Genomic DNA, 26109 nt, shown 5'->3' on the forward strand with positions numbered 1-26109 from the left:
ACAAAGTTTGTCAGAAAAGAGTGCTTTTCAAGGATCTTTGAAGGTGGTGAGGCTACATTCTAGGACCAGCTGATGAAAGGGAAAAAACTCTCAACTCTACAGCAAAATTGTTGGAAGACGTTTCTTAAGAACACAGGTGATGTGATTCAATGCCTTACAACAAAGTACACATGCCCCTACGCCTGACTTCCATACTAGCGACCGCCATTCTCAAATTACTATCACTGTATGGTGGGTAGCGTATTCTGTTGATTGCTTCCAAGCCTATGTAACGCAAAAGACAGCCACGGAAGTGAGTAAAAGTGTCGAAGGTAAACTTGCCATGGTACTTGCCAAATCCACTGCACCCTGCAATATTAAAAAAAAAAATTCAGATCAAATCTTGCTGACTCATCTTTCAGTTGACAACACAACCTGAGCAGCCCTTGAATGTATTCTTGTTCATCAGACTAGAATAAAGGTAAAGGTAAAGGTTCCCCCGCACATGTGTGCTAGTCGTTTCCAACTCTAGGGGCCAGTGCTCATCTCCATTTCAAAGCCGAAGAGCCAGCGCTTGTCCGAGGACGTCTCCGTGGTCATGTGGCCGGCATGACTAGACGCCAAAGGCGTACGGAGCACTGTTACCTTCCCACCGTAGTGGTCCCTATTTTTCTACTTGCATTTTTACGTGCTTTCGAACTGCTAGGTTGGCAGAAGCTGGGACAAGTAACAGGTGCTCACTCTGTTACGCGGCACTCAGGATTCGGCCCGCCAAACTGCCGACCATCTGATCGACAAGCTCAGCGTCCTAACCCACTGAGCCACCGCGTCCCTTTCAGACTAGAATAGCTGCCTTTAAAAATCTCTTTCTTCATAGTACTTACTACAAAAGGTTTATATTCAATGGATATTGAACAACTACTCTTAAAGAAGAGATTAAAGAAGAAAATCCCACATAGACAAACAAAGCTTGGTTAGATAATAATTTCCTGGTCTGCTGTGTTTCATGATTGGTGAACTGCAACTGCCTCAATCCCCAATAAAATGAAATTATTGCTTTTTTGGGGGGGGGGCGGGTTATCATCTCAAATGTTGATTTACACAGCATGTTAAGAAGCTGTGTTTAGGTTAGGTATGACCCTATTGAAACAGAGCTGATTATTTTTTTATCTTGTTATCACCACTTACAAAATTAAAATAATGAGCCTCCTCCTATGACAGCTGCTTTCCAGTATAATGTAGACCAGGAGATTTCCTGCTGTCTCATTTTCTTTATAGATCAGATCATCTGTCATCCCTTGGGTCATCCTTTCAGTGATATTTCCTTACTGGATTCCTCAATGCCTTCAACAGTGGCAGAGCTTCTAATATACTTCCTTTACTGGAAAAAGCTGGGATACATTTCAGAGAAGTATCTGCCTTGAAAATAGCTCATGCTGGAGCTGTACTATAGCACAATCAAACATCAGCACCAAAAGTGTTTTATGACATTTTGTATTATGTCCTAAGCTGTTTTATGATCATTTCATGTCATAGAATGGTTTTATTTAATTTGCCAAATTTCAATTTCACTGGAGTCCTGAGTCCTAGATTTTGGACACATTCTGTAAGTTAGCCCGTTTGAAATACCTTGAGTCAAAAAGTTTGTCCTATGGAGCGCTGTTTTGCCCAGTTAAAGGTTACATGAATCAAGTTTTAGTAGTGTATAGACAACCACCTAGCTTATAGCACAGAGGGATATTTACTATTTGAGCAATTTGACTTAACCTGCAAATGGTTTAAAATGGACTTTTAACATTTTTGTCTTTAATCTGATGAAAAACATCATCCAGAGGGAGAACTTGTCTGGTTGAAAGGGAAGGATAAGAATGGAAGTAAGAAATAAAGATAACGTAGAAAGTTAATCATACCAATGCCACCAAACGGTAGGGTAATCAATGATGCCTGCAACAGGGTATCATTACCACAAAAGCCACCACTGGTAGTACAATCCAGTAACCGGTTCACAACCTATAAAGAGAAAAAGAATAGAAGCATATTAAGAGTCCCGTTCTTAATCTTCCAAACGTGAGTTTGATCAAGTCCCAGCTCTTTAATAATATGGGACACGATACAAACAAGGGCCTTTAGCTTCTGTGCCACTACAAATACTTGGAATGTTGAAAATGTGCCACAGACACACTCACAAAATGGCTGATGTTGTAGATGTAGTCCAGGGGTCTTCAGACTTGGCCCTTTTATGACTTGTGGACCAACTCCCAGAATTCCTCAGCCAGGCATGTTGAAGTCCACAAGTCATAAAAGGGTCAGGTTTGAAGGGCCCTGATGTAGTCAATTAGCCATTTCCTAAAAGTCAATTGGAAGGCAAAAATAAAGATTCTCCATGAATCTTAGTAAAATTGTCAAGAGATCAAAAATGCCAATGACCCTTTTAGACTCACCCATCCTGTTTTCTACTTCTGTGCTCTTTTCATACAGAGCCAAGAGTGTTGAATAGAAATAAAAATGACAAGTTCAGTTAATATAATCCATGCCCTGTCTCAAGCAAGGGCTTTGCAGAATACAGGTAGTCCTCGATTACAGCCATTCATTTAGTGACCATTCAAAGTTACAACGGCACTAAAAAAAGGAACATGACTGGTTTTCACATTTAAAAACTGTTGCAGCTTCTCCATAGTCATGTATCAAAATTTGGGCAATGGGCATGTGTTATGACAGTTGCACTGTCCCAAAGTCATGTGATTACCACTTGTAGTCTTACTAGTTGGCCTCCAACAAGCAAAGTCAATGGGAGAAGCCAGATTCACTTAATGAATGCATGATTCACTTGACAACTGCTGTGATTTTATTGTGTAGTGGGTTCTTGGCCGCATGGTCAGACAACAGACAAAGGACTCAGCATGGCAGCTCTTTATTGGTAGCAGTACCAAAGCGAACAAAGGGGTTACCTGTACCCCCTTACATACTTGGCCAGGTGCACTGACAGCCAATCTCTTATTTGGGTTTTCCCGCCGAGCGCTACCAGCCAATCCAGATACAGTACAGCGCCACCTGATGGTCACAATGAGCTGCTGCTATATTTTATTATCCCCATACATAACAGATTTGATTAACAACTATGACAAACAAGGTCGTAAAATGGGGGCAAAACTCACTTAAAACTGCCTTGCTTAGCAATGGAAATTTTGGGCTCTATTGCAGGCATAAGTCGAGCAGTGCCAGTATGCTCAGGAATTTGTCTCAACTTCTCTTTTCCCACGTAAAGGGAAAAGTTGTTCTTTTAAAATCCAACAGCAGAATTATAAGTTACAGAGCAAGAAATGTTGGTACCTGAATTTGGGGGGATAATGGAGGATGCCATCTCCCCTCCAGCTCTGATAAATAGCTGAAATTACCTTCAAGAATTTAGGGGAGGTCCAGGGACAGAGAAACAGAGGACTTTGCTTCAGGATTCAGATTATTAGGAATGTGTAACTGCTATGATTAGAGATTGTGCTAACTTTTATTTTTTCCCCTCTTTATTAGAAAACGTGTTCTTTCTTATTCCTATTTCTCTGGAAAGTTAAGGCATTCTGTATAATTTGAGAGTGAGTTGAATATTGATTTTTCTCTTTGCCAATTCCTTGGGATCTGATACAGAACTTTAAAACTGTCTTTCTCCCAAACTTACTAATTAAGCAGACAACCAAAATCTTGGTCTGTCAAGAGCATGGTGTGCATTTTGTAAATTGGATGATATATATCCTAGTGTTTTGAAAAATAAAGTTTGATTGCAAAATTGATCTGTCTCCAAAAGAAGAATAGACTGAAATAATTAGTCACATAGCTATATGCTACAAGGACAGGATAATTATAGAAATTATTTCATTTTTCCCCACTATTTATTTGCCCAAAGGACAATACATGTGGGAGCCTCTCTCTTTCCCAGACCAAGGATGGAGTAAAGCTCCTTGGAAAATAGTAAGACCACAGGTAATTATCAAACAGCTCCAATCCTGGAAGGAAGGGCAGAATGTATCAACCTAGCAAGGCTTCTAGGAGAGGACATTTGAGATGGGAGGAAGGTATGTTTGTATATGACATGTCTCTCCACAATCTATAACATATACAACACCTCAAAAACAAGCCCAGTAATAAAGCTGTCCTCACACAGTATAACCACTAGTTGCTCTCCTGAACATGTGGTGGGATGTAGTCAGTGTTCAAACTCTCACTTTATTATTTGCTTAATTTTGTTCTCCTTGGCTACTGGATTTTCAGTATAGTTACATGGTTGTATTTTAATTTAGCCACACCTCTTCTTCTGGGAGTTGGAAATCACATAAAATATTTAGAAAAGTTCTAGTCAGAAGAAAAGAATCATTCTAAGTATCAAACTTTTTAAAAATATCACATGATTTAAAAGAAGAAAAGTGCCATAGTGAAAGTAAGCACTTGTGCACAGTGCAGGGAAGAAGCTGCCATGCAAGTTGTACAAAACCTTGATTTTTGGGTGGCAATGGGAATACTGATCTAGAAAACCCACATTTGATCTTCTACATCTACAAGATGAATATTCCCAAGTTCAAACTCAGAACAAAAATATAATAGGTTGCACATCCACAGCATAAATGAGCATCAAGGCACAGAAGTCAGCAGTTACACAGGAAAGGGACATCTGGGCCAACTGGAATCCAGGAGAGTGCCAACCTCCAGAGGGTTTCAGATGCCCCAGAATGTCTGCACAGAAGGTCTTGTGGCACAATAGAAGGGAAAACATCATTATCGCACCAGAGCAACTTAGAACCACCTCCTCAGCAGTGGGCTGGTGATGCGAGGGAGGCTATGCTTTGATGACATAATCATAAAATAGTACTATAATATTGTTTTCTTTGCATTATGAACGTGTGGATGAGCCAATTATTTTTAACATAAGCTTATTGGTAAAATAAGACTGGAATTGGGCTTTCCCTCTATATCCAAACTACGGAATGGGACAACTCGCCACAGCCAACTCGTCATGGCCATCTTGCTGTGGTCAGCTTGCTGCAGCCATCTTACTGCAGCCAACTCGGTGCGGCCATCTCACCACTGCTATCTCACCGCAGCCAATTCGCCATGCATGCTGCAACTCACCGCAGCCATCTTGCTTCAGGACAACTCGCCATAGGACAATCAACATGGGATAATTCAACACAATAAATATTATCCACCACTGTTTCTTCAACATTATTTTCATTGACAAAAATGGAAATAAAGTAGAAGAAAAAGTAGTGGATAACATTTATCCATGTGGTGAATCTTCCTGTGATGAGTTGGCCGCGGCAAGATGGCCACAGAGAGTTGGCTGCAGAGAGTTGGCCTACACCAGGGGTAGGCAACTTTGGCTCTTTTATAATTCATGGACTTCAACCATGCTGGCTCAGGAATTCTGGGAGTTGAAGTCCACAAGTCATAAAAGAGCCAACGTTGCCTACCCCTGGCCTAGACCTTCCAAACTATATTAGCAGTGGACAAAGAACTGCTACCATGTTGGTTCATCATAGCTCACCACCAAACATATTTTGAACATAGTGCAAGTTTCCTTTCATTTGGCCATCATGGGTGGGGTTATGGGAAATAATACAAACTCTTCCAAATACAATATTCTGTGGCTTAAAGAGTATACCTTTGAATCACAGGAGAAGGCATATACAGCTAGTGGGCGTTCTCTGCAATTGATGAAATGTATGGCTTCCTCCATATCATTCACGGTGAATATTGGCAAGATGGGCCCAAGAACTTCCTCTTGCATGATTGACTCCCATTCTTTCACATCTGCCAACACTGTTGGAGCTGTAATGGCCAAAAGATCACATCAAGACGTGTTCTATTTATATGCCATACCTTTATTTGGAGAGCGTTAGCTTTCCCCAGGATATCAGTTCCAATATGCAAACCCAGGAGAACATGACTGCCTTCTTGCTTTATCTAAAACACTTTCCCAGTCTGACACTTGCCAGATCATAGAATCATAAGGCTGGAAGGGACCTTTGAGATCTTCTCGTCCAACCCCTGCCCAAGGCAAGATCCTTATACCATCCTGTACAAATGAATGCACAATCTTTTCTTGAAAACCTCCAGTGATAAAGCATCCACAGCTCCAGGAGGCAAGCTGTTCCATTAGTTAATTGCTCTCTTTTTAACACTGTATTTCCATACATAGATTTTGTTTTTCCTAATCTCTCTTAGTTTGTTGAAGTTAGCTTTCTTGGACTTCAACTTTCAAAATCCCAAGCCTGTTTGCCCAATGACAATCCAACACATCTGGTAAGCATCAACCTGGGAGGTTGATCTAAACTATATCTACTAATCATGTATTCTTAATAAGCTTGATTATTTGATTAAGTTGTACAAAAGCAGACACATCACTGGAAGCTAAAATCATAAGACTCTGATTTACTTTGGCCATGTTATGCATGCAAATTCATTGGAGAAGACTAGGAATGGTTAGTGGACAAAGAAGGAGGAGGAAACAAAGAACACACTGGCTTAATATCAGATCTGATGCAAAGTTGAACATACTACAGTTAGAAGCTGTGCTTGACAGGGTAGCATGGAGAGCATTTGCCTATAATGTTACCAAGAGTTGGACAAAACTAATTGTTAACTAACTAATTTAACTAATTGTTAAAAACAACAATTGATTTTGTACAATAAGTCATTTTGACTCATAGTGAACACATCAATTTCTCTAAAAGCTTACTAGTTAGTGTTCATGAAATGTCTTTCTACCTTTCCCAAACTCCAAATCTTTCCTTTTATTCTTCCTCCAGCCCCAAGCTGTATACTCACCAATATAACGCTCACACTCATCGGTCTCTCCACCAATGGCCACCCGGCCACATTCCAGCAAAGCTCGGGCGCGCTGGAAATGCCTGTCATTGACCATGCGACCAAAATCAGCTGACCCCTTGGGATCATTTCCAAAGAATTCACGGATAGCTTGGCGCAAGTAAGGCATCAATCTTTCCTGTGTTTCAACTGTACAGATCACATAATCTGGTGCAATGCATGTCTGTCCAGCATTGAGGAATTTTCCCCATACAATTCGGTTGGCTGCATTCGGGAAACAGCAGTTTTCATCTACATAACAGGGACTTTTACCGCCCAGCTCCAGAACCAATGGTGTCAGTTGTTTTGCTGCAGCAGTCATGATGATCTTTCCTACACGGACGCTTCCTATAAAGAAATGGCAAAATTTGGGTCAAAAAAGATATACAGCATAACTCCTATCCAGCATCGGAAGCTCAGTTCTATGCGCAAAAACAATCTGTGTTGTTTTTTTCTTTAATACTCTTCCATACAGATCAGCAAAACTCCACACACAATAATTAAAAATATGTATGAAATGTTAATAATAATCAGCAAGGAAACTCTGCTGAAGCAGGTATCAGAGAAAAACAGGCTAAATCATCCATTGAATCCAACCCACTAAGTGCAGCGATCCAAAGAGAAGCACTCAAAACAGGTGGTGTCCAGATGTACCAGCTCTCCAGGTATTCATGTTTACTGTTAAAACTATTATTCCATGTCCTAACTTCTGGGGTGACTAAGAAGTCTTGGTTTTCTACAGGCATCTTTTCTGGTACTTGAAGAGTACCATTATATTACCCTCTAACCCCAGTCTTTTCTTTCCTTAAGGCTAAACATTCCCAGTTCAGGCCTACACCTTGTTTTCCTATCCCCTGATAAGGATTCTCTGAAGCCATTCCAGGTTATCTGAAATATTCAACAATAGTATCTAGAATTGGACTCAGTGCTCAAAACATGGCCTGACCAATGCAGAATAAAGTTGAATCCCATTTTAGTAACTTGACTGATTTAAACTAATATTGTGTATAGTGTTATGTACTGGAATGTAAGGAACAAGCCATGGACCCTCAGCTATTGTGGAGAAGCTAAGTAGGCATTTCCTGCCAAGCCGAGGCTAGCCCTCAGGGACTAGCTTAATGGTCAGTCCCAACAGTTTCAGCGGGAACATTTGTATTTGGGGCGGGAGAATTCAGGCAGGTAATTGGAGGAACATCAGAGGGCTTATGTGTATAATTACTGGCCATTACCTGTAGTTGAGCACTTGTTTTCGGGAGACAATAAAGAGATGCTTTGATGCTGTGTTGTTCCTTGCCTATTGACAACCCACTATATAAAAGTGGCAACGAAAATGGGATGGTGCTGATCAACAGACCGGTGAGAAACCAGGCTACAAACCCTGGCGGGACCCTGCTCCCCATCTGTCTACCAGTAAAACATACTGGAGGCACCACAGACCTGAGGATCTGTCCCCAGGATTCCTAGGATCAGCAAAGCTCCAACCACAGTGGCACAGGCAAGACCCCACACACCCAACCTCCCAAGAATGGCCAAATTGGGAAGAATCCAAGAGTTCAACATAACCCGCCCCAAACAGTGGAGCACATACATCTCCCAGGTGGACAATTATCTCTGTGCAAACCAGATCACGGACGATTGGTTGAAGGTGGCAATGTTGCTATGTGTCTGTGGGCAAGACACATTTGATATTGCAGAAAACCTAATAGCTCCGGCCAGCATAGAAACAATCACCTATGCTGACCTAAAGAGAAGACTCAAGGATCACTTTGGTTAACACACAGGTTATCAGTCATCGCCTTGCATTACGCATTCGAGCAACGGGACCAGAGGGCAGGGGAGTTGGCAGCGGAGTTTGTGGCAGCCCTTTGACAAGCTTCCCACAACTGTGAGTTGCCTGACCTGGAAGATCCATCTCCAAGACAGGCTCATTTGTAGGTTGCAGAACAGAGAACTGCAACAACGCCTCTTCACCATCAGAAAAATTGAACTTCCAAGATGCGCTGAAGGAAGCCATGGCAGACGAGGCTGCCGAAGGAGCAATGAAGACTCTCCAGCCACCTAAAACACACACCAGCCCCGCAGCAGTCAATCATGAGACTGCCGAAGGCTCCGCGGAATCCAGCAAGGACAAAGAGGTCGACTGGCTGTGACGAGAGCCACCTCGACGGCTACAATCGTCAGAACTAGCAGCTCCATCACAGAAATGTGCAAGCTACAGGGGTCAGTATGAACAAGCGGAGTACAGATTCTGCACAGCTGTATGCCGTGCCTGCAGAAAGCAGGGCCACATCACCAAGGTCTGCCAAGACCGGCAGCAGGACACGAAAACCCCAACACAACAGCCAAGAGGAAAATGGTCCCCAGGGCAGACCCAAATCAAACACTGTTTGGGAAGACCACAGATCCAAAGCACAGGAGCTAAATGTGTTCTCAAGCAAAAGGTTAGGGTACAGCTAAGGCTGCAAGCCATCCCATGCCCCATGGAGCTAGATACTGGATCAGCACTGTCCATTATCTCCTCCAAAACATTTGACCACATCTGCAAGCAAAGCAGACGGTAGTCCTGCTTAAACCATCCAGTTTGATCTTAATGGACTTTCAGCACTGTAGAGTCCCTATAAGGGGGGAGGCCATTGTCCATGTGAATTTCAAGGAATTTGAGGATCCCCTCAGCGTAGTAATGGTGGAAGAACAACGCACCAGCTTCCTAGGGCTGGACTGGTTCGAAGCCCTGGGCATCAGCATGACCGGCGTCCATCAAATCCAATTTAGATGAGTTAGCCGGAGTATGCCAGCAATATGCCGATGTGTTCAGTTCGGAGCTGGGGCAGTACAAGGGGGCACCAATTCCCTCAACCTTGAGCAAACGGTAATGCCCATCCGACTAAAACCGTGCAGAGTTCCCTTTGCATTGAAGCCGAAGATAGATGTGGAACTGGACAGCAAGGAGTACTCCAGCCCGTGGACAGCAGCTGGTGGGAGACTCCAATAGTAATTTCAGTCAAGCCCAATGGGGACGTGCACATATGTGCCAATTATAAATGTACCATAAATAAGGCACTGCAACAGCAGGCTTAACCGGTTCCGGTGGTAAGCCACATACTCGCCTTGCTGCAAGGAGGTCAAGTCTTTGCAAAGCTAGATCTCACCCAGGCATACCAACATTTGCCAGTCGACACTACCACCAAGGCACAAATCATAGTTACTCATGGGTGCACCACCTGCAGTTTGGGTTAAGCATAGCCCCCAGGTTGTTCCAAAATATCATGGAATGAACACTAAAAAATATACCTGGCATCTGCCCATACTTTGACGATGTCCTGGTCGCAGGAGAATCAGCGGCAGTCCTGGCAGAATGGCTTAGGGCCGTTCTTCAACGTCTCCAGGAGGCAGGATTAAAGTTTTAAAAGGACAAGTGCCAAATTGGCGTGCAATCCACCAAATTCCTGGGATTCCAGATTGATGCTGCCGGAATCCACCCATCAGAGGCAAAACTGAAGGTGATTCAACAAGCCTCCAGACCCAAATCCAAGGGGCAGTTGCAAGCATTCCTGGGCTTGCTGAACTTCTACCATTCGTTCTTGCCACACAAGGCTGCGCTGGCAGAACCACTTCACCGCCTATTGGACAAAAAGGCACCCTAGGTCTGGTTGAGCACCCACGATAGGGCATTTAAAGCAGGCAAGTCATTGCTATCCTCAAGCTCAGTGCTAGTCCATTTCAACAAGAAGCTCCCAGTAACGTTAGCCTGCAACACTTCATCATAGGGCATTGGGACAGTGCTAAACCATCAGACACCAGATGGTCATGAGGCTCCCATTGCATACTATTCCAGAACCTTATCAGCAGCTGAGAGGAACTACGCTCAAATCGACAAAGAAGCTCTCACCATTGTCACAGGCATCAAGAAGTTCCATGACTTCTTATACAGCTGACCCTTCACTGTTTACATGGATCACAAACCGCTGCTTGGTCTTTTTATGTCTGACAAGCAGACACCACAGATCCTGTCCCTGCGGATGCTGCACTAGTCAATCTTCATGGCTGCTTACTCATACAGGTTACTCCACAAGCCAGGGAGGGAAATGGGTCACGCCGGTGTGCTCAGCAGACTGCCCCTACCGCAGACGGATCTGGACCCAGCTCTGGCATCATGTATCCTGGCAATCCAAGACTTACCAGAAACCCCTTTACATGCAGGGGATGTAGCATCTGAAACTGCCACGGACAGAACACTCAGTTGCATTCTCAACTGGGTGTTGAGGGGATGGCCAGAAACCAAACCAGGCCCCAAGTTCCAGTACTATGCATGCAGGAAAGATGAAATATTAGCCCACAAGAATTGCCTGCTGTGAGGGAGTAGGGTCATTGTCCCACCCAGCCTGCGCTCCAGGAGCTACTTGTGGCCAGGCCTGGACAAGAACATTGAGGACTGAGTTAAGAGTTGCCAGGTGTGCCAAGAAACCTGACCGGAGATGCCACATGCGCCAGTGCATCACTGGGAGACCACACACATCTCATGGTCTCGTGTGCACATTGACTTTGCAAGGCCATTCCAAGGGCAAGTATTCCTTATCATAGTGGACAGCTACTCAAAGTGGCTGGAAGTGGTACCGGTCTGATCGATGACAATGACGAGAGTCACCCATGAGGTGCCTTAACTGTTCACCATGCACGGTCTGCCAGATGTGATTGTGTCCGACAACCGCACACAATTCACAGCAGGAGAGTTTCAGGCTTTCCTAAGTGCCAACATGATCTGGCATGCAATGTCCACTCTGTTCCACCCCGCTTCCAACAGCCAGGTAGAACGGATGGTCAGGATGACTAAGGAGTCACTCAAACGGATAACCACGGGGGACTGGAATTAATGCCTGGCGAATTTCCTCCTGTGTCAACACACAACCCCCTGCACCATGACAGGGCGCAGTACAGCGGAGCTGAGGTGGGGCTGACGCCTCATGACAAAGCTTGACCGACTTCACCCAGATAGAGCAGCAGCTGAGACAGCTCAACCAAAGTCACCCAGGAACTTGCAGGTGGGTGACTTGGTCTGGGCCAGGAACTACGGGAGCAGGGCACTTTGGGTGGCGGCCAGGGTGACCAAAATAAAGGGGCCCTTGTCGTACAAGGTCATGTTGGGGGATGAGTGCGTGGTTAGATACCACATCGACCAGTTATGGCATTGGCAAACAGAGACCTCCCAGGGGGCAGATGCCGAGGTCGACATTCCCCCAAGTCTGCCCCAATCTACCGCGGCCCCCTCCGGAGAGACGGAAACACACAGGCTGGGAAGTCTGCCCCTCTCTATTGCAGCCGCCTCCGATGAAACAGAGGCGCAAGAGCCGGGAAAGGCATCGGTGGCAGGGGGCAACATGAACAGGCAGTGTGAGTCCGGTGGACCAGGGCAGGATCATACATCCCCTGCGACAGATGATTCCCTGGCATTGTGCTGGTCCAATAGGTCACACGGTCCCCCAGCCTACCTCAAGGACTACAAGTACTGAATAGACTGAGGATGATGGCCATATAAGGGGGGAAGGGTGTTATGTACTGGAATGTAATTATGCAAGTCTTGGACCCTCGCCTATTGTGGAGAAGCTAAGTAGGCATTTCCTGCCAAGCCGAGACTAGCCCTCAGGCTAGCTTAACGGTCAGTCCCAACAGTTTCAGCGGGAACATTTGTATTTGGGGCGGGAGAATTCAGGCAGGTAATTGGAGGAACACCAGAGGGCTTATGTGTATAAGTACCGGCCATTACCTGTAGCTGAGCAGTTGTTTTCTGGAGACAATAAAGAGATGCTTTGTTGCTCCTTGCCTATTGACTTAGCCCACTATATAAAATATACTGGTTTTTAACAGTCATATTACACTACTGATCATTTGTGATCAGGATTCTGTTTCAAGGGCTGTTTCCAAACTCGTGCATTTGTTTTGTTTGTTAGGAATTTTGATTCCTGACTAAAAAACTCAATTTTCCCCTTATTTTCAGTTCATTTTTCTAACTTATTGGTTTCTGTCTCCTAGAATATATATTCCATCCAATTTTATTTCGTCAGCAAATTTGATAATGACTCCATCTACCTCTTCATCCAAGTTATTTAAAATGTCAATTTAGATGCAGAATGTATATAGACAGTCCATTAAAATTCTACATCAAACTCTCCTGCCAAACTCCTATTAAACGTGCAGTTCTTGTTATTACCCTGTTCTGGGAATGAAAGGGAAAGAAAAATCTTAGTATCTTCACTGCGAGGGAAAAAGCCAGAGAATATTATTATTTCCAAAAGACTGAAATTTTGTATTAGCATTTTTTCTTACTTAAAGTGTGACAACTCATCTTTTGCTTCACTTGTGGGCAAGATCTACAATCTGGAAGCTGCTGATAGCCAAAGTTACAAACACCACATGCAACAGTTTCCCTGGGCCAATGATGGTGAACCTATGAGGCATGTCATAGGTGACATGCCACTGTCTCAGGCCAGCTTCCACCAACACCTGACAACAATTCTTGAAAGCGTCCCCGTTGTCACGCAATTATCAGAGGCTGCAGAAGCCATGTGAGAAGGGGATGTGCTCTTAGCAGCCTCCAGGTGTCCCCAGGGAGGGCCATGCTCTTGTGCAGTCTCCAAAAATTGTGTGAGAATGTGACCTGCTTTAGTGCAAGTTTTGGAGCCTTCAGAGGCAGCGGAAGAATATTTTTTGAAGCTGCTTCAAGAACAAAGGCCTCCTGTGAACTGGAGCAGCTTCAGGTAGACCACAGGAGCCTGTCAACTAAAAGAGAACATCATCTGAAGGTAAGGGGTGCATGGCAGATCCTGGAGAGCACTGAGCCACAAGAGCAATCGTGCTGCTTCCCAAGTTTCGCAAACCTTGGGAAACAATGCGAGGCTGCCTTTTAGAGCGGCAGCAGTGGCTCTAGGATGAAGTCCATGCCCAGGCCTCGACTTCACATCCAGCTTTAGTACTGCCATCAAGAACTGCTATTCATGGTGGCCTGGATGGGAGGGAAATAGAGAATGTTTCTCTGTTGTTTGGGGAAGGTGTGTATTTGTGTGTGTGTGTGTGTGTGTGTGTGTGTGTGTGTGTGTGTGTGTTTGTTTGTGTGTGTGTGTGTGATGCCAGCAGTGTCAAGTTAGGTATTTTCTAAATTCTTGACATGTCAACCGCACAAGGGTTGCTATCACTGTCCTGGGCCTAACTTGCCACTAACTCAGCTGTATTGCGATAAACATGGTCAAGTTACTTAATTGAGACACATAGCAAATTGCAGCAATATATACAATTTGGTCTTCTAAGTCACTAAGCGAACTGTTGTAAGTCAAGGACTACCTGTACTTCATCCCTTTTTTCCTTTTTTTTTTGGTCATCAAGTTTTTGACACCTTGCTAAGCGATTGCTCGTACTCGGATGTTGCCATATCCTAAAAGTGGTACAATGGGTGAAAAGGTTGAAAAGCCCTGTTCTAGAAAGGTATTGTATTAGCTACACAGAGATAAATTCTACTACAGATATTTGGTGTTTTTTTGTAAATAATGATCTTCGATAAATAAACAGAACGTTTCAGTTTCCATAGTTGAATATTGGCTTACCACATAGATTTTTGTGTAGTCATTAATAATATTTTTAAAATACTATTGAAAAGAATAACCTGAAAAGAATATGCAAGAAGGGAAAATCACCTGTGTAGAAGATAAAATCAAACTTATTTTCCAGTAATTTTCCTGTTTCTTCAGGACCAGCTGTCACCACAGCAAAGGTTTGCTGTAAAATAAAAAAGGAAGTTCATATTCAGTCAAGTTGCCTGCATATCATATAGGTGTTTTCTGCCCCTGAAACTTTGCAAGGTAAAAAGCCTCTTGGGAGCCATCTGGAGTAAGGAAATGATGCACTAAATTGAAAGGAAATTAGGATTTTCCTTAATAGGTTTTAATTTTAAAGTGATCATTTTTTTATTTAGTAAGAATATGGTAATAGCGAACCTATGATTTTTTTTTCTGTCTAACCTTGGGAATGGAATTGTCCTGCCTTCATAGTAATCCCCTAAATTCATTCCTCCTTTACCCCAAACAGCCTTTTGTTAAAGTAACAATATATACTTAGTCCTTTACACTGTACTTGGATTTTAAGAAAATCAGAAAGCATATAACCTACGTATATCCAAAATAAACTGACACTGCCTGTCCAACTGTTAACTGTACATCACCCTTTTGCTGTGGCTGTCTAAGACAGAGCTGACAGCCTTCTTTGTTGAAACCAATGGGCTAGAACAGAGGTGTCAAACTCAATTTCATTGAGGGCCGCATCAGCATTGCGGTTGCCCTCAGGGGGCCGGGTGGGTATGGCCAGGGTGCGTGTGGCCTACTGGGTGGGCGTGGCTAGAGTGCATATGGCCTACTGGGTGGGCGTGGCCAGCTCTACATCGTTGGCATCAAGGGTGCCTATGGGGGCCTGGGCAGGAGTGGGACAGATCTGGGGGTCTCTGGTGGAAGGAGGGTCTCTGGGCCAGGGCCAAGGCAGTGGGGGCCGTTCCCTCACTGTTTCCAGGATGGCTTCACTGGCCACATGAAACCACTTTGCGGGCCGGATCCGGCCCCCGGGCCTTATGTTTGACATGTCTGGGATAGAAAAAGCATTGTAAACCTCAGAAGGTTACCATCACCACCACAGTCTAAAGGGGCAGAAATAAACTAACTCAGCTTCCAAAATCAGATTAAAAATCAGAGATTAGTTCAGATCCAGAGTTTTTCTTCAGCGGGCCCAAGGAATTGCCCTCTCATGATTAATTAAGAGAAAGGCAGAGGAAAAGGCTTCATTTTGATTTTTTAACAAGATAAGCTGGCAGTTGAGGAACTCACCGGATCCAGGTAACAAGGCAATGCTTCTGCAAGGAGCTTTTCAGTGCAGCTGCTCACCTCTGAAGGCTTGAGAACCACACAATTCCCTAATATGGGAAGAGAATACTTTAGGAGGGTTGCAACAGATTAATATCCACCACCTGCTTGCATCTCCTGGAAGAACACCCATAAGATCTAATGTCGAAACTGAATTAGGAAATAGCATCTCACTCACCAGCTGCAATGGCTCCCACAAGGGGCAACAAAGTAAGCTGGAGAGGGAAGTTAAAGGCTCCAATGATCAGTACCACACCAAATGGCTCTTTGCGAATGAAGGCGCAGTCCAGCTGTGTCAGCTACAGAAAAACCAGACAAAAAATTCAAATAGAAAGCCCACCTTCAGTTTAATGAGATAATATATTCTTTAGATTTTCACCCCTCTCCAATCTAGAAACATTCCTTTTCATTTGTTCTCCTCCCACTCAGCTTCTCTCCTTACTAGGTTCTTGTTCACGCTTTCATCCTTCATCCAACAGTTTAAGTTGTTAAGAGCATTGACCAGTTCATTTCTGACTAAGAGAACCTCAGTGGTCTCAGTTTCAAAGCAGGGCTGTGGAGAAGAAAGACAAAATGAGATGCATCAGTGATGTCCATACTGAGTGAAGCAATTCTTCACTGGGCAAACCTGTGTCTCATTCATAGTAAAGAAATAAAATACTTGGCTGTACTCTTAATCATTTGTTGACTGCTCAACTATGTTTACATAATGATTTTCCGCAGCCTGCTTGCCACCTTGCTAAATTCAGTTCTCATGGCACATACAGAAAACATTGCTTCCTTTTCATAATTATTTTCATGGAAAATCCAACAAAGAGAAAAAATAGAATAGCTGTGCCATGTTTATTAACTGGCAAGCAAGCACTTCATTTGCAAGTCCCCTCTGAGCTGTCAGGTGCTCTAGATGGATGGCCCACTCACCTTGCGTAGGTCCTCACACAGGGCACGCTGTATATCAGCCTGTCTTTCCTCCAGAAAGTGACACAGGGCCTCCAGCTGTGTGACCCGATACTCCTTTGGACGGGTCACTCCTGACATCCAGCTAGCACGTAAGCAATCTACTAGGCCAGCATAGGGGTTTGTACTAGAGCAAAACAAACACGCATAGAATCAAAAGAGTTATGGGAAAGTCCCATTCTTTTTATCATTTATGTAAATTCTGATCCCACAAGGCAGGATGCTCTGTAAGAACTGGATGGATAACCATATTGCCTTTCTTTACTTTAATAACAGTGTTTGGGAATTTCTGCCATGACTCAGTACGTTTTGGCTTCCCAAAACTAAATACAAAGACTTCTACTTCAGAGAAGACTCAAAATAATATTTTCTCTTTTGACCCATACTTGTGTCATTTTTTTTCTAAAGAATGTCTACAGACCCCTCACATCCTGGACATAAACCATTTCAATTTCTTCCCTCAAGACGATGCTATAGGGCATTGCACACCAGAATGACTAGACATAAGGACAGTTTTTTTCCTCACGCCTCACTCTGCTTAACAACTAATTCCTACAACACTGTCAAAATACTCAGTAAAGCTGTATTACTATGATACTCCTCATCTTTCCTATTACCTATCCTTACCTTCTTATGACTACAACTTTACTGCTTGTATCTTACAATTTATATTGGGGTTTTTTACCCTAGTATGATTTATGTTGTTTGCTTAGCTAGTACTCTATCACTAAGTGTTGCATCATGATTTATGATGAAGTGTTGTATTTCACGATTTATGATGAATGTATTTTCATGTTGTATATGATCATGATTATTACTCTTACTTGTAAATACACTGACAGCTTATGCACCAGAAACAAATTCCTTGTGTGACCAACCACACTTGGCCAATATAGAAGTAAGAAGAAAGAAGATCTTAGGCCAGAAGCAAGAATAGTTGCTGCTATACTTTTCTTATGGTTTTCTTACAAACTCAGTTGGTCGTATCCAGATAATAATCAGTTTTTGTCTTTCATGTAGAAATAGATTCTGACCTTAGCATTTAGATTATTGGGATTGAAACTTGATGCTCTCCATGATCTCCTTCAGCCCTTATTCTTTAATGTTACTTCAAATAATTCATCTCAGCTTGCCATTTTTCAGGTGTTCAGTGTGAGCTTGGGCTCTCAGATCCTGATCACCATTGCCATAAAAACTGAATAATTTGCCTGGAGGAGAAATGTACTGAACAAAATGGGACAAACAGGATGGGATAAGAAAAGGATGCTTGATCCAGATTTTAATTTAATTTCTGCTACTGTTCAATTTTTAAAGCAAGTTCTTTGCAAAACACCCCTATTCAAACAAGATTTCAGTGTTATATGTTTTAGTTTTTTGGGCAGTGTTGATGTAACATGATATATATGATGATTTAATGTTATCATTCATTCACCCAATTCCAAGTTTGTGCAATGTTCTCTTTTAATTATCAACAGATGCTGAGCCTGGAAGAAAAGATTTGGCCTACTTATGCTTTCTGCTCATTTATATACATGGATCCTGAAGTCTAAGTCACTTCCTGTTGAAATTACCATTAAGGCCATTAAGACCTGTTTTTTTTAGCCAACCACTTGGGTGGACAGAATAAAATTGATAGAATGGAATTGGGGTAAATGGAATTGACCGCAAAGCATCCTAAAGGGTAAGGTGCCAGGATTTTGGTTCTGCTTGACAGTTTTATTGTTTCATCCTTACATTTTATAGTTACTGCATTATATTGCTGTTTGTGAACATCCAGAGTTATTTAAGGTGGGTGAAGTCACCTAAATAAATAAATAAAATCCCTTTCTGAATTAAAGCTTGACCTGCCATAATAAGTCCACTGCCTACCTATAAACCAACTTAAGTTCTCTATAGCATTTTGCTTGGAAAACCTCATAATCTTACACTGTGATTTCTCAGTATGAATATTAAACACCTGAACAAAGTTATTTGTTTGTTAAAGAAACAAGGGTGGCAGAAAAGCAGAATATTTTGGCCAAGGACCAGCAGATTAAAGTACATAGAAACCAACAGACACACATTATGCAACTCAACTTCTACACCAAAATAATTACTTCCACAAGAGTTCCTATAGTAAACTTTAAACTACTGAATCCCATTGGCTTGTCATGTTGGCTACAAAGTGATACAAAATACCTTTGAAATCATCCAGGTGAGTAGTGACAAGGTGCCAAGATGTTTGCAGAGTTTTCCTGGAACAACTACAACTCAAATGCCCGAACCTTGCTAGAGTCCCATGTGTAACCCTGTATTTTCCAAGCTTGGGAACAAAGTCAGTTGCTTTGTAACAGGGGAAGTTCATGCAGGAGAATAGTTCATATACACAGCAATTGCAATGACTTTTTAAAATTCAGGATAGTTTTGTATGTTTTTTTTCATTCATTTTCTCAGGTATCTTGCTTATTTGTAATTGCCTGACAAATGTTCTATGCGTTTTACACAATAGGCAGAGAGTAAGGATAGACAATGTTTCCAAGAACAGATAAGCAACATTGGAAAGAAGCAAGAGAAAACCTACTGACTGTTGTCTATTATGTTGTTATTACAAGTACATACCTTTTTTATATGGAGAAAAGAGATTATATTATCCCACATACTAAATCTAACATACTTCTGTAATGTATATAATGTGTCTTTCTTCATCTTTGTTGTCCCCTTGTGAACACAGTTTTAAGTGCTCTCTCTGAATTCGTATATCATGTAAATCCATAATTTGATTTTTGTGTTTTGATGTAACATGTTTTGCAAATTCTGTCACAAGTGTCTTTAAGCAATGTTTATAGCTTAGCATGGGTGAAGCTTCTCTCTAAAGTCTCAGTAAATCCCTAGATCCAGGTGAATATCCTTCTGATTCATCCCCGTATATCAGAGTTCCCCAACCTTTTTGGCTTTAAGGACCAATGGGGGAAGAGGGGATGGTACAGCACAAGTGGTGGGCAAGCATACATGTGCAACTCCATTTGCATGCCCACTGCTCAGGCAAATGGAGTGCATGTGAGTAGGGATGTGTGCGCACACACTCACCCGCCACTTCCATGGCCCGGTTCCGAAAAGCTCAAGACCCACTCAGTAGTGGGCTGTGGCCCGGGGGTTAGGGACACCTTTCATGCCATATATATATATGTAGTCCTTGACTTACAACAGTTCACTTAGTGACCGCTCAAGGTTACAAAGTGACATGACCATTTTTCACACTTACAACTGTTATAGCCTCCCCGTGGTCATGTGATCAAAATTCATATGCTTGGCAACACTCATATTTATGTCCCAGAGTCATGTCATCACCTTTTGCAACCTTTTGACAAACAAAGTCAATGGGGAAGCCAGGTTCACTTAACAACTATGTTACCAACTTAACAAATGCATTGATTCACTTAACAACTGTGGCAAGAAAAAGTTGTTAAATGGGGCTTAACAAATGTTTCACTTAGCAACAGAAATGTTGGGCTCAATTGTGGACATAAGTCGAGGACTACTTATACTTATCAGACTCTGATTCTTCTTTTTTACCAACAGAATATCACAAACTGAACTCAACAGAAAATAGTACAGTCTAGTAATCTGGGGAGATCTCACATAACCCATGTTTCCTCTGCACCGGTCTCTTACCTATCAGAGTCTTGAGATGCGCAGGAAGTGCCCTGGGGGTTGTGAGACTTTTGATTGGATTTCCCTGAGGAGCAACTCTGTGTGTTCCCACTTGGTTGTCTGTTTTCTTGCTTTCTGCTACCTTGCCCTGAAGAGCCATTTTGGCGGGAAGCATCTTGGGGGTTTGGGTTTTGTTGTTGCTTCATACGGTCCTCTCCTGAGCTGCCACTCTGCATGCCGCCTTGTTGGCTGCTACTTTCCATACGACTGCATTGGCTTCCGGTAGTCTGCCGCCCTGTACTCACAATGCAATGTGGGCGTTCATCTGTGAAAGGGATGCCATGGAATTTGTGTTGAGTCAAAGTAGCACCTCTCTGACCTTGAAATTGCCTGGATACGAGCTGTCCTGGGCTGCTACTCTGCCTTCTGTCTTGTTGGCTGGTAATTTCCGTGAGTTTGCACTGGGGTCTAATAGTCTGCCTCCCTGAATTCGCAGTGTCCTTTGTGCGTTCGTCTTCAAGAGGAATTTCATGAAGTTTGTGTTCAGTGAAGGGAGCACCTTGCTGGTCTTCAGACTGCCTGGGTAGATCCTGAAGTTTGCGTTGTCTTACATCCCACTGCCCTAGAAATACACTTTGCACTATTTCTCCAGCTAGAAAAAGAGAAGAAAATAATCAGATGTGCTGTCTTGTTGCTATTAATGCCTACACATTTTTTGTATATAACTGCTAATGTTTAATATTTCTAGTAAAAGGGAAAATATTTGTATACTAATTACTAAGTCAGTTTCAGGAAGATCTTAATTTATTAGTCCTATTCTAGGCCCATGGATTCACATCTATTATATATTTATATTGAACAGAACAGGATTTGGTGATATAGTCACAAGCTGTGACACATTTCAGGGTATTCCCTGCCATTTAATAAAAATCACAAATGTTTTAAATTATCACGAATATTCTTGAATGCAAAGGGAACCAACCAGGTAGGTAGTAAAATGAGATGGTAGAATCCACAATGTCATTTTAGTGTACAGAGAGAATCACATTTTTGAATGGTTTAATAAATTGCCTGTAAATTTATTACCCATAAATTGAAACATGGCATTGTAAAACATGGACTAGAACAATTTTATTTTTACTTTGTTTTTAAATTTGCACTTTTAACATTGAATGATTTATATGGAATACTCTATTCTCTCTCTGTCTCTTTCTCAAATTGTACATTGTGCTGTTTGTGTAGCCCATTGTGTATTGAAGTGAGAAGTGTTGGTGACTGTGTACATAGATCAAACCAGCTACGGATTCAAATAGCAAATTGTGCAAAGTATTCATAATAGGTTGTATAAATAACTTCTCTGGTGAATACATTCTCCTAGAAAATTTCTCTAGGGCTAATTTTTCCTCAGTTAAATTCAAGATCAGAAGTAATATTAATTGTCAGAAGGGAAAATGACTGGGAAGAAACATCAGTGAGACCAGTAAAGCACCTAAAAGCTCATCCTCATTGAACCAATAGATGGATAGGCCAGACCTGCAGAAGATACCATTATAGTGTCAGTCAGAAGAATTAAGAATCTATGGCCCTCTAATATTGGTTTATCACCAACTCTCATCATCATTAGTTAAAATTTAATTTAATTTAATTTAATTTAATTTTTATACCGCCCTTCTCCCGAAGGACTCAGGGCGGTGTACAGGGCAATACAATAAAATACAATATATAAAAATTAAAAAATATTAAATACAACAGCCCAATTCAATAAATTAATGCAAAACGTTAAAATACCCCTAAGCCCATCAGACCAGGCTGGCTTGTTCAAATAAATATGTTTTTAGGTGACATCGGAAGGAGCGAAGGTCGGGAGCCGTCCGGAGCTCCACCGGTAAACGGTTCCAAAGGTCTGGCGCGCCCACAGAGAACGCCCTCCCCCTGGGGGCCGCCAGTCGACACTCTTTGACCAACGGCACCCTAAGGAGGCCCTCTCTGTGGGAGCGCACCGGACGAAGGGAAGTTGATGCCGGCAGCAGATGCTCCCGTAAGTAACCTGGACCCATGCCATTTAGGGCTTTATAGGTCGTAACCAGCACCTTGAATCTTACCCGGAGGGCAACCGGAAGCCAATGCAGCTCACGGAGTAGAGGTGTTACATGGGAGTATCGGGAAGCCCCCACCACCACTCGCGCGGCTGCATTCTGCACCAGCTGGAGCCTCCGAGTAGTCCTCAAGGGCAACCCCATGTAGAGATTCATGATTCATGATTCATGATTCATGATTGTAGGGTCTGAGCAATGTAATAATGCAATTATATCTGGATAGTCACATATCAGACAGATACAGAGCAGCCTCTGAAAATAAATTCCTTCATATCATTTCAGCCCCTCTTTATTATGTATATAAAATCACCATGCTTACCTATGGTCAAATATTAAATAGTGGAAGTAAAGTGGTGTTAATTTTCTGATTTGGGCAACTTTGGAATATACATATGTAGTCCAATTTTGGAATCTAAATATACTAAAACTGGTATTTTTGGAAATAATTATGTAAGTTAGAAAGTTATGGAATAAAATGTCTAATAAAAAAAGATATTTTCCCATGCCAAATTGACCTTATGGAGAAACTCAACTTTAAAAATTGAGAGAAAGACAGTGATACAGTAAAATTGGATGGAAGTGGAGATATTGACTTTGCATCAACTGATAGATGATGAAGATAAATGTTTAACATGCTTTGTGTTAACAAATAAATATCAACCACCACATATTCCAGCTTTTTATAACGCAAAAGCCCAAGAAGGTATAAAAACCCACCACTCCCAGCTACACTTCTTTTCCATCAGGCTGACCTGGACTGACGACAGGGATTTTAAAATGTTTTTTAATTTTTTAACTTTAATTTTAATTTTATTGGGGCTGTTAATTTAATTCTTTTTAACTTTTGTATTGTTGCATTTTATTGTTGTTAGCCGCCCTGAGTCCTTCGGGAGACAGGGCGGCATATAAGTCCCAATAATAAATAAATAAATAAATAAATAAATAAATAAATAAATAAATAAATAAATAAATAAATAAATAAATAAATAAATAAATGTGGTCAGCTTTCCCAGAGCCACATTTCTGTCTGGCTCTGCTCTTCAATAAACTACAACCTTCTTTCTAAAGCAGTCTCCACTTTGTTTATTCCTGGCTTGGACTGGACGCTGATGAAGATTTTTCTTTGAACAGTTCCTTTTTGAGTCAATATATTTCCTCTACATCAGAGGTCCCCAGCCATGGACCAGCACCTGTCTGCAGCCTGCAAAGAACCAGGCCACGCAAGCAAGCAAAGCCCCTTCTGCACACATGCGGGATCCAGGCAGCGCATAAAACCACACACCTCTGGTTCGTGGAAAAATTGCCATCCACAAAACTGGTCCCTGCTGGCACCCAAATGTTTGGAGGCCACTGCTTTACATAGTATTCCTGGCAGCAATAACTGGATGTCATAACATATTCTTATGTAGCCCAAAATATTTCATGCAATATTCGTTTTTACAATTATTTTATAACGTCTGTTATTTCCATTTTATAGATAGTAACCTGAAAGTGACATATAGTAAGACTGAAAGCACAGCAACCAGTTCCCATTACAGGGACCCGTGCTTTTCAAACCTAGCACCAGAATTCATACAGTATTCATTTTTACAGGTACTTTATAACATGTCCCTTATTTGCATTTTATGGATAGAAACCTGAAACTGAGTTATAGGAAGACTGAAGGCACAGCAACAAGTTCCCATGACAGGAACCCGTATCTTTCAAATCCAGTTGTTGTTAGCTGCGAAGTCATGTTCAACTCATCACGACCCTACAGACAACGTTCCTCCAGGCCTTCCTGTCCTCTACCATCTTCTGGAGTCCATTTAAGCTCACGCCTACTGCTTCAATGACTCCATCCAGCCACCTCATTCTCTGTCGTCCCCTTCTTCTTTTGCCCTCAATCTTTCCCAGCATGAGGCTCTTCTCCAGTGAGTCCTTCCTTCTCATTAGGTGGCCAAAGTATTTGAGTTTTAGCTTCAGGATCTGGCCTTCTAAAGTGCAGTCAGGGTTGATCTCCTCTAGGACTGACTGGTTTGATCACCTTGCAGTCCAAGGGACTCGCAGGAGTCTTCTCCAGCACCATAGTTCAAAGGCCTCAATTCTTTGGCACTCAGCCTTTCTTATGGTCCAGCTTTCACTGCCATACATTGCAACTGGGAAGACCATACCCTTGACTATGCGCACTTTTGTTGACAGGGTGATGTCTCTGCTTTTTAGTGTGCTGTCTAGATTTGCCATGGCTTTCTTCCCCAGGAGCAAGCGTCTTTTAATTTCTTGGCTACAGTCCCCATCTGCAGTGATCTTGGAGCCCAGGAAAATAAAAGCTGTCACTACCTCCATTTCTTCCCCATCTATTTGCCAGGAATTGAGAGGGCTGGATGCCATGATTTTGGTTTTCTTAATGTTAAGTTTCAACCCAAGTTTTGCACTCTCCTTCTTCACTCACAACAAGAGGCTCTTTAGTTCTTCTTCACTTTCTGCCATTAGAGTGGTATCATCTGCATATCTTAGGTTGTTGATATTTCTCCCGGCAATCTTAATTCCAACTTTTGATTCCTCTAATCCTGCCTTTCTCATGATGTGCTCTGCATATAAGTTAAATAGGCAGGGCGACAGTATACAGCCTTGCTGGACTCCTTTCCCAATTTTGAACCAATCAGTGGTTCCGTGTCCAGTTCTCACTGTTGCTTCTTGGCCCACATATAGGTTTCTCAAGAGACAAATAAGATGGTCTGGTACGCCCACCTCTTTAAGAACTTGCCACAGTTCATTATGATCCACACATTTTTTTATATAAAGGTTTTTTTTATAAAGGGTTTAGCATAGTCAATGATCAAATCCAGTACCAGAATCCAAATGGCCTAGCCAATGAGTTTCTCTGACTGATTTCTACACCAGACTCCCAAAGCTCTGATTGTATCTAGTTCCTTTTTATCTAAACCGCTTATCACAAGACAGAGAATCTCTGACACTCCAGAAGTTGCTGACCAGCATCCCTCACAGTTTGCTATACCAGCTGAGGCTTCTGTGAAATACGATTCAGCAACAGATGGAGGACCATCACAGCTTGTTCTCCGAGATCAGAATGATAAAATCTCAGAAGAGAATCCAACCAATGTTGCCTTAACTCCCTGCCCCCATAACTGAGCTGGGAATAGGCTCCCCTATACCAGAGTGGGAAAACTTGGTGTCCTCCAGATATTTGAGGCTGAAATGCCTCTCTCTTGAAACTGGTCATGTTGCCTGTGCAGGAAAGAAAATTCAAAGGAAAATTCAAAACTTCTGTAAGGCATCAGATTGCCAAGTCAGCCTTAGAAGGAAAAAATGGGATTTGCTTCCAGCCTCTAAGCTTCTTTAGTACCTCTTTCCATTGTTGCAGTTGTATTCCTCAGCCTCTACTTCTGCTTCTTTCTGTCTGGCTGGTTCTGGGTGCAACTGGTGAGTGGAAGTTTCCTCTTCACCCTGTTTATTTCTGGAGAACTGTTTTTACTTGGCATGCTTATGTTGGTTTGTTTTCTTGGCACTCCATCTGATTGGCTGTTAACCAAAGCCCTCTTGTAATTCATTGGGTGCTGAAGGTGCTGTGGGTGTGGCTCTGCAAAGCCACAAGAATGGGAAGGGAATATATTCAGTACAAAGGATATGACTGGAAGGGTGGAGATAATCCATATGGAGCATGTGAAGGCTGAGCTGGTCTTTTGGAACTATGTGGGCAG

General features: G+C 42.4%; 1 protein-coding gene across 1 annotated transcript; it reads right to left on the reverse strand.

Annotated features, from left to right (window-relative positions):
* LOC308673537 (aldehyde dehydrogenase family 3 member B1-like) lies at positions 1-25868 on the reverse strand. The gene is made up of 11 exons (XM_081337282.1): positions 25755-25868; positions 20334-20964; positions 16647-16809; positions 16168-16278; positions 15904-16024; positions 15690-15775; positions 14514-14595; positions 6793-7179; positions 5627-5793; positions 1890-1989; positions 1-348 (listed from the first exon to the last, which is right to left on the reverse strand). Exons 1-11 carry the CDS (start codon positions 25762-25764, stop codon positions 155-157), a joined length of 2052 nt encoding a protein of 683 aa, XP_081193408.1. The 5' UTR covers positions 25765-25868; the 3' UTR covers positions 1-154.
* Positions 25869-26109: the final 241 nt, after the last annotated feature.

The sequence above is a fragment of the Vipera berus genome (genome assembly GCF_964194415.1).
Source record: "Vipera berus genome assembly, chromosome: 1".
Taxonomy (NCBI): Eukaryota; Metazoa; Chordata; class Lepidosauria; order Squamata; family Viperidae; genus Vipera; species Vipera berus.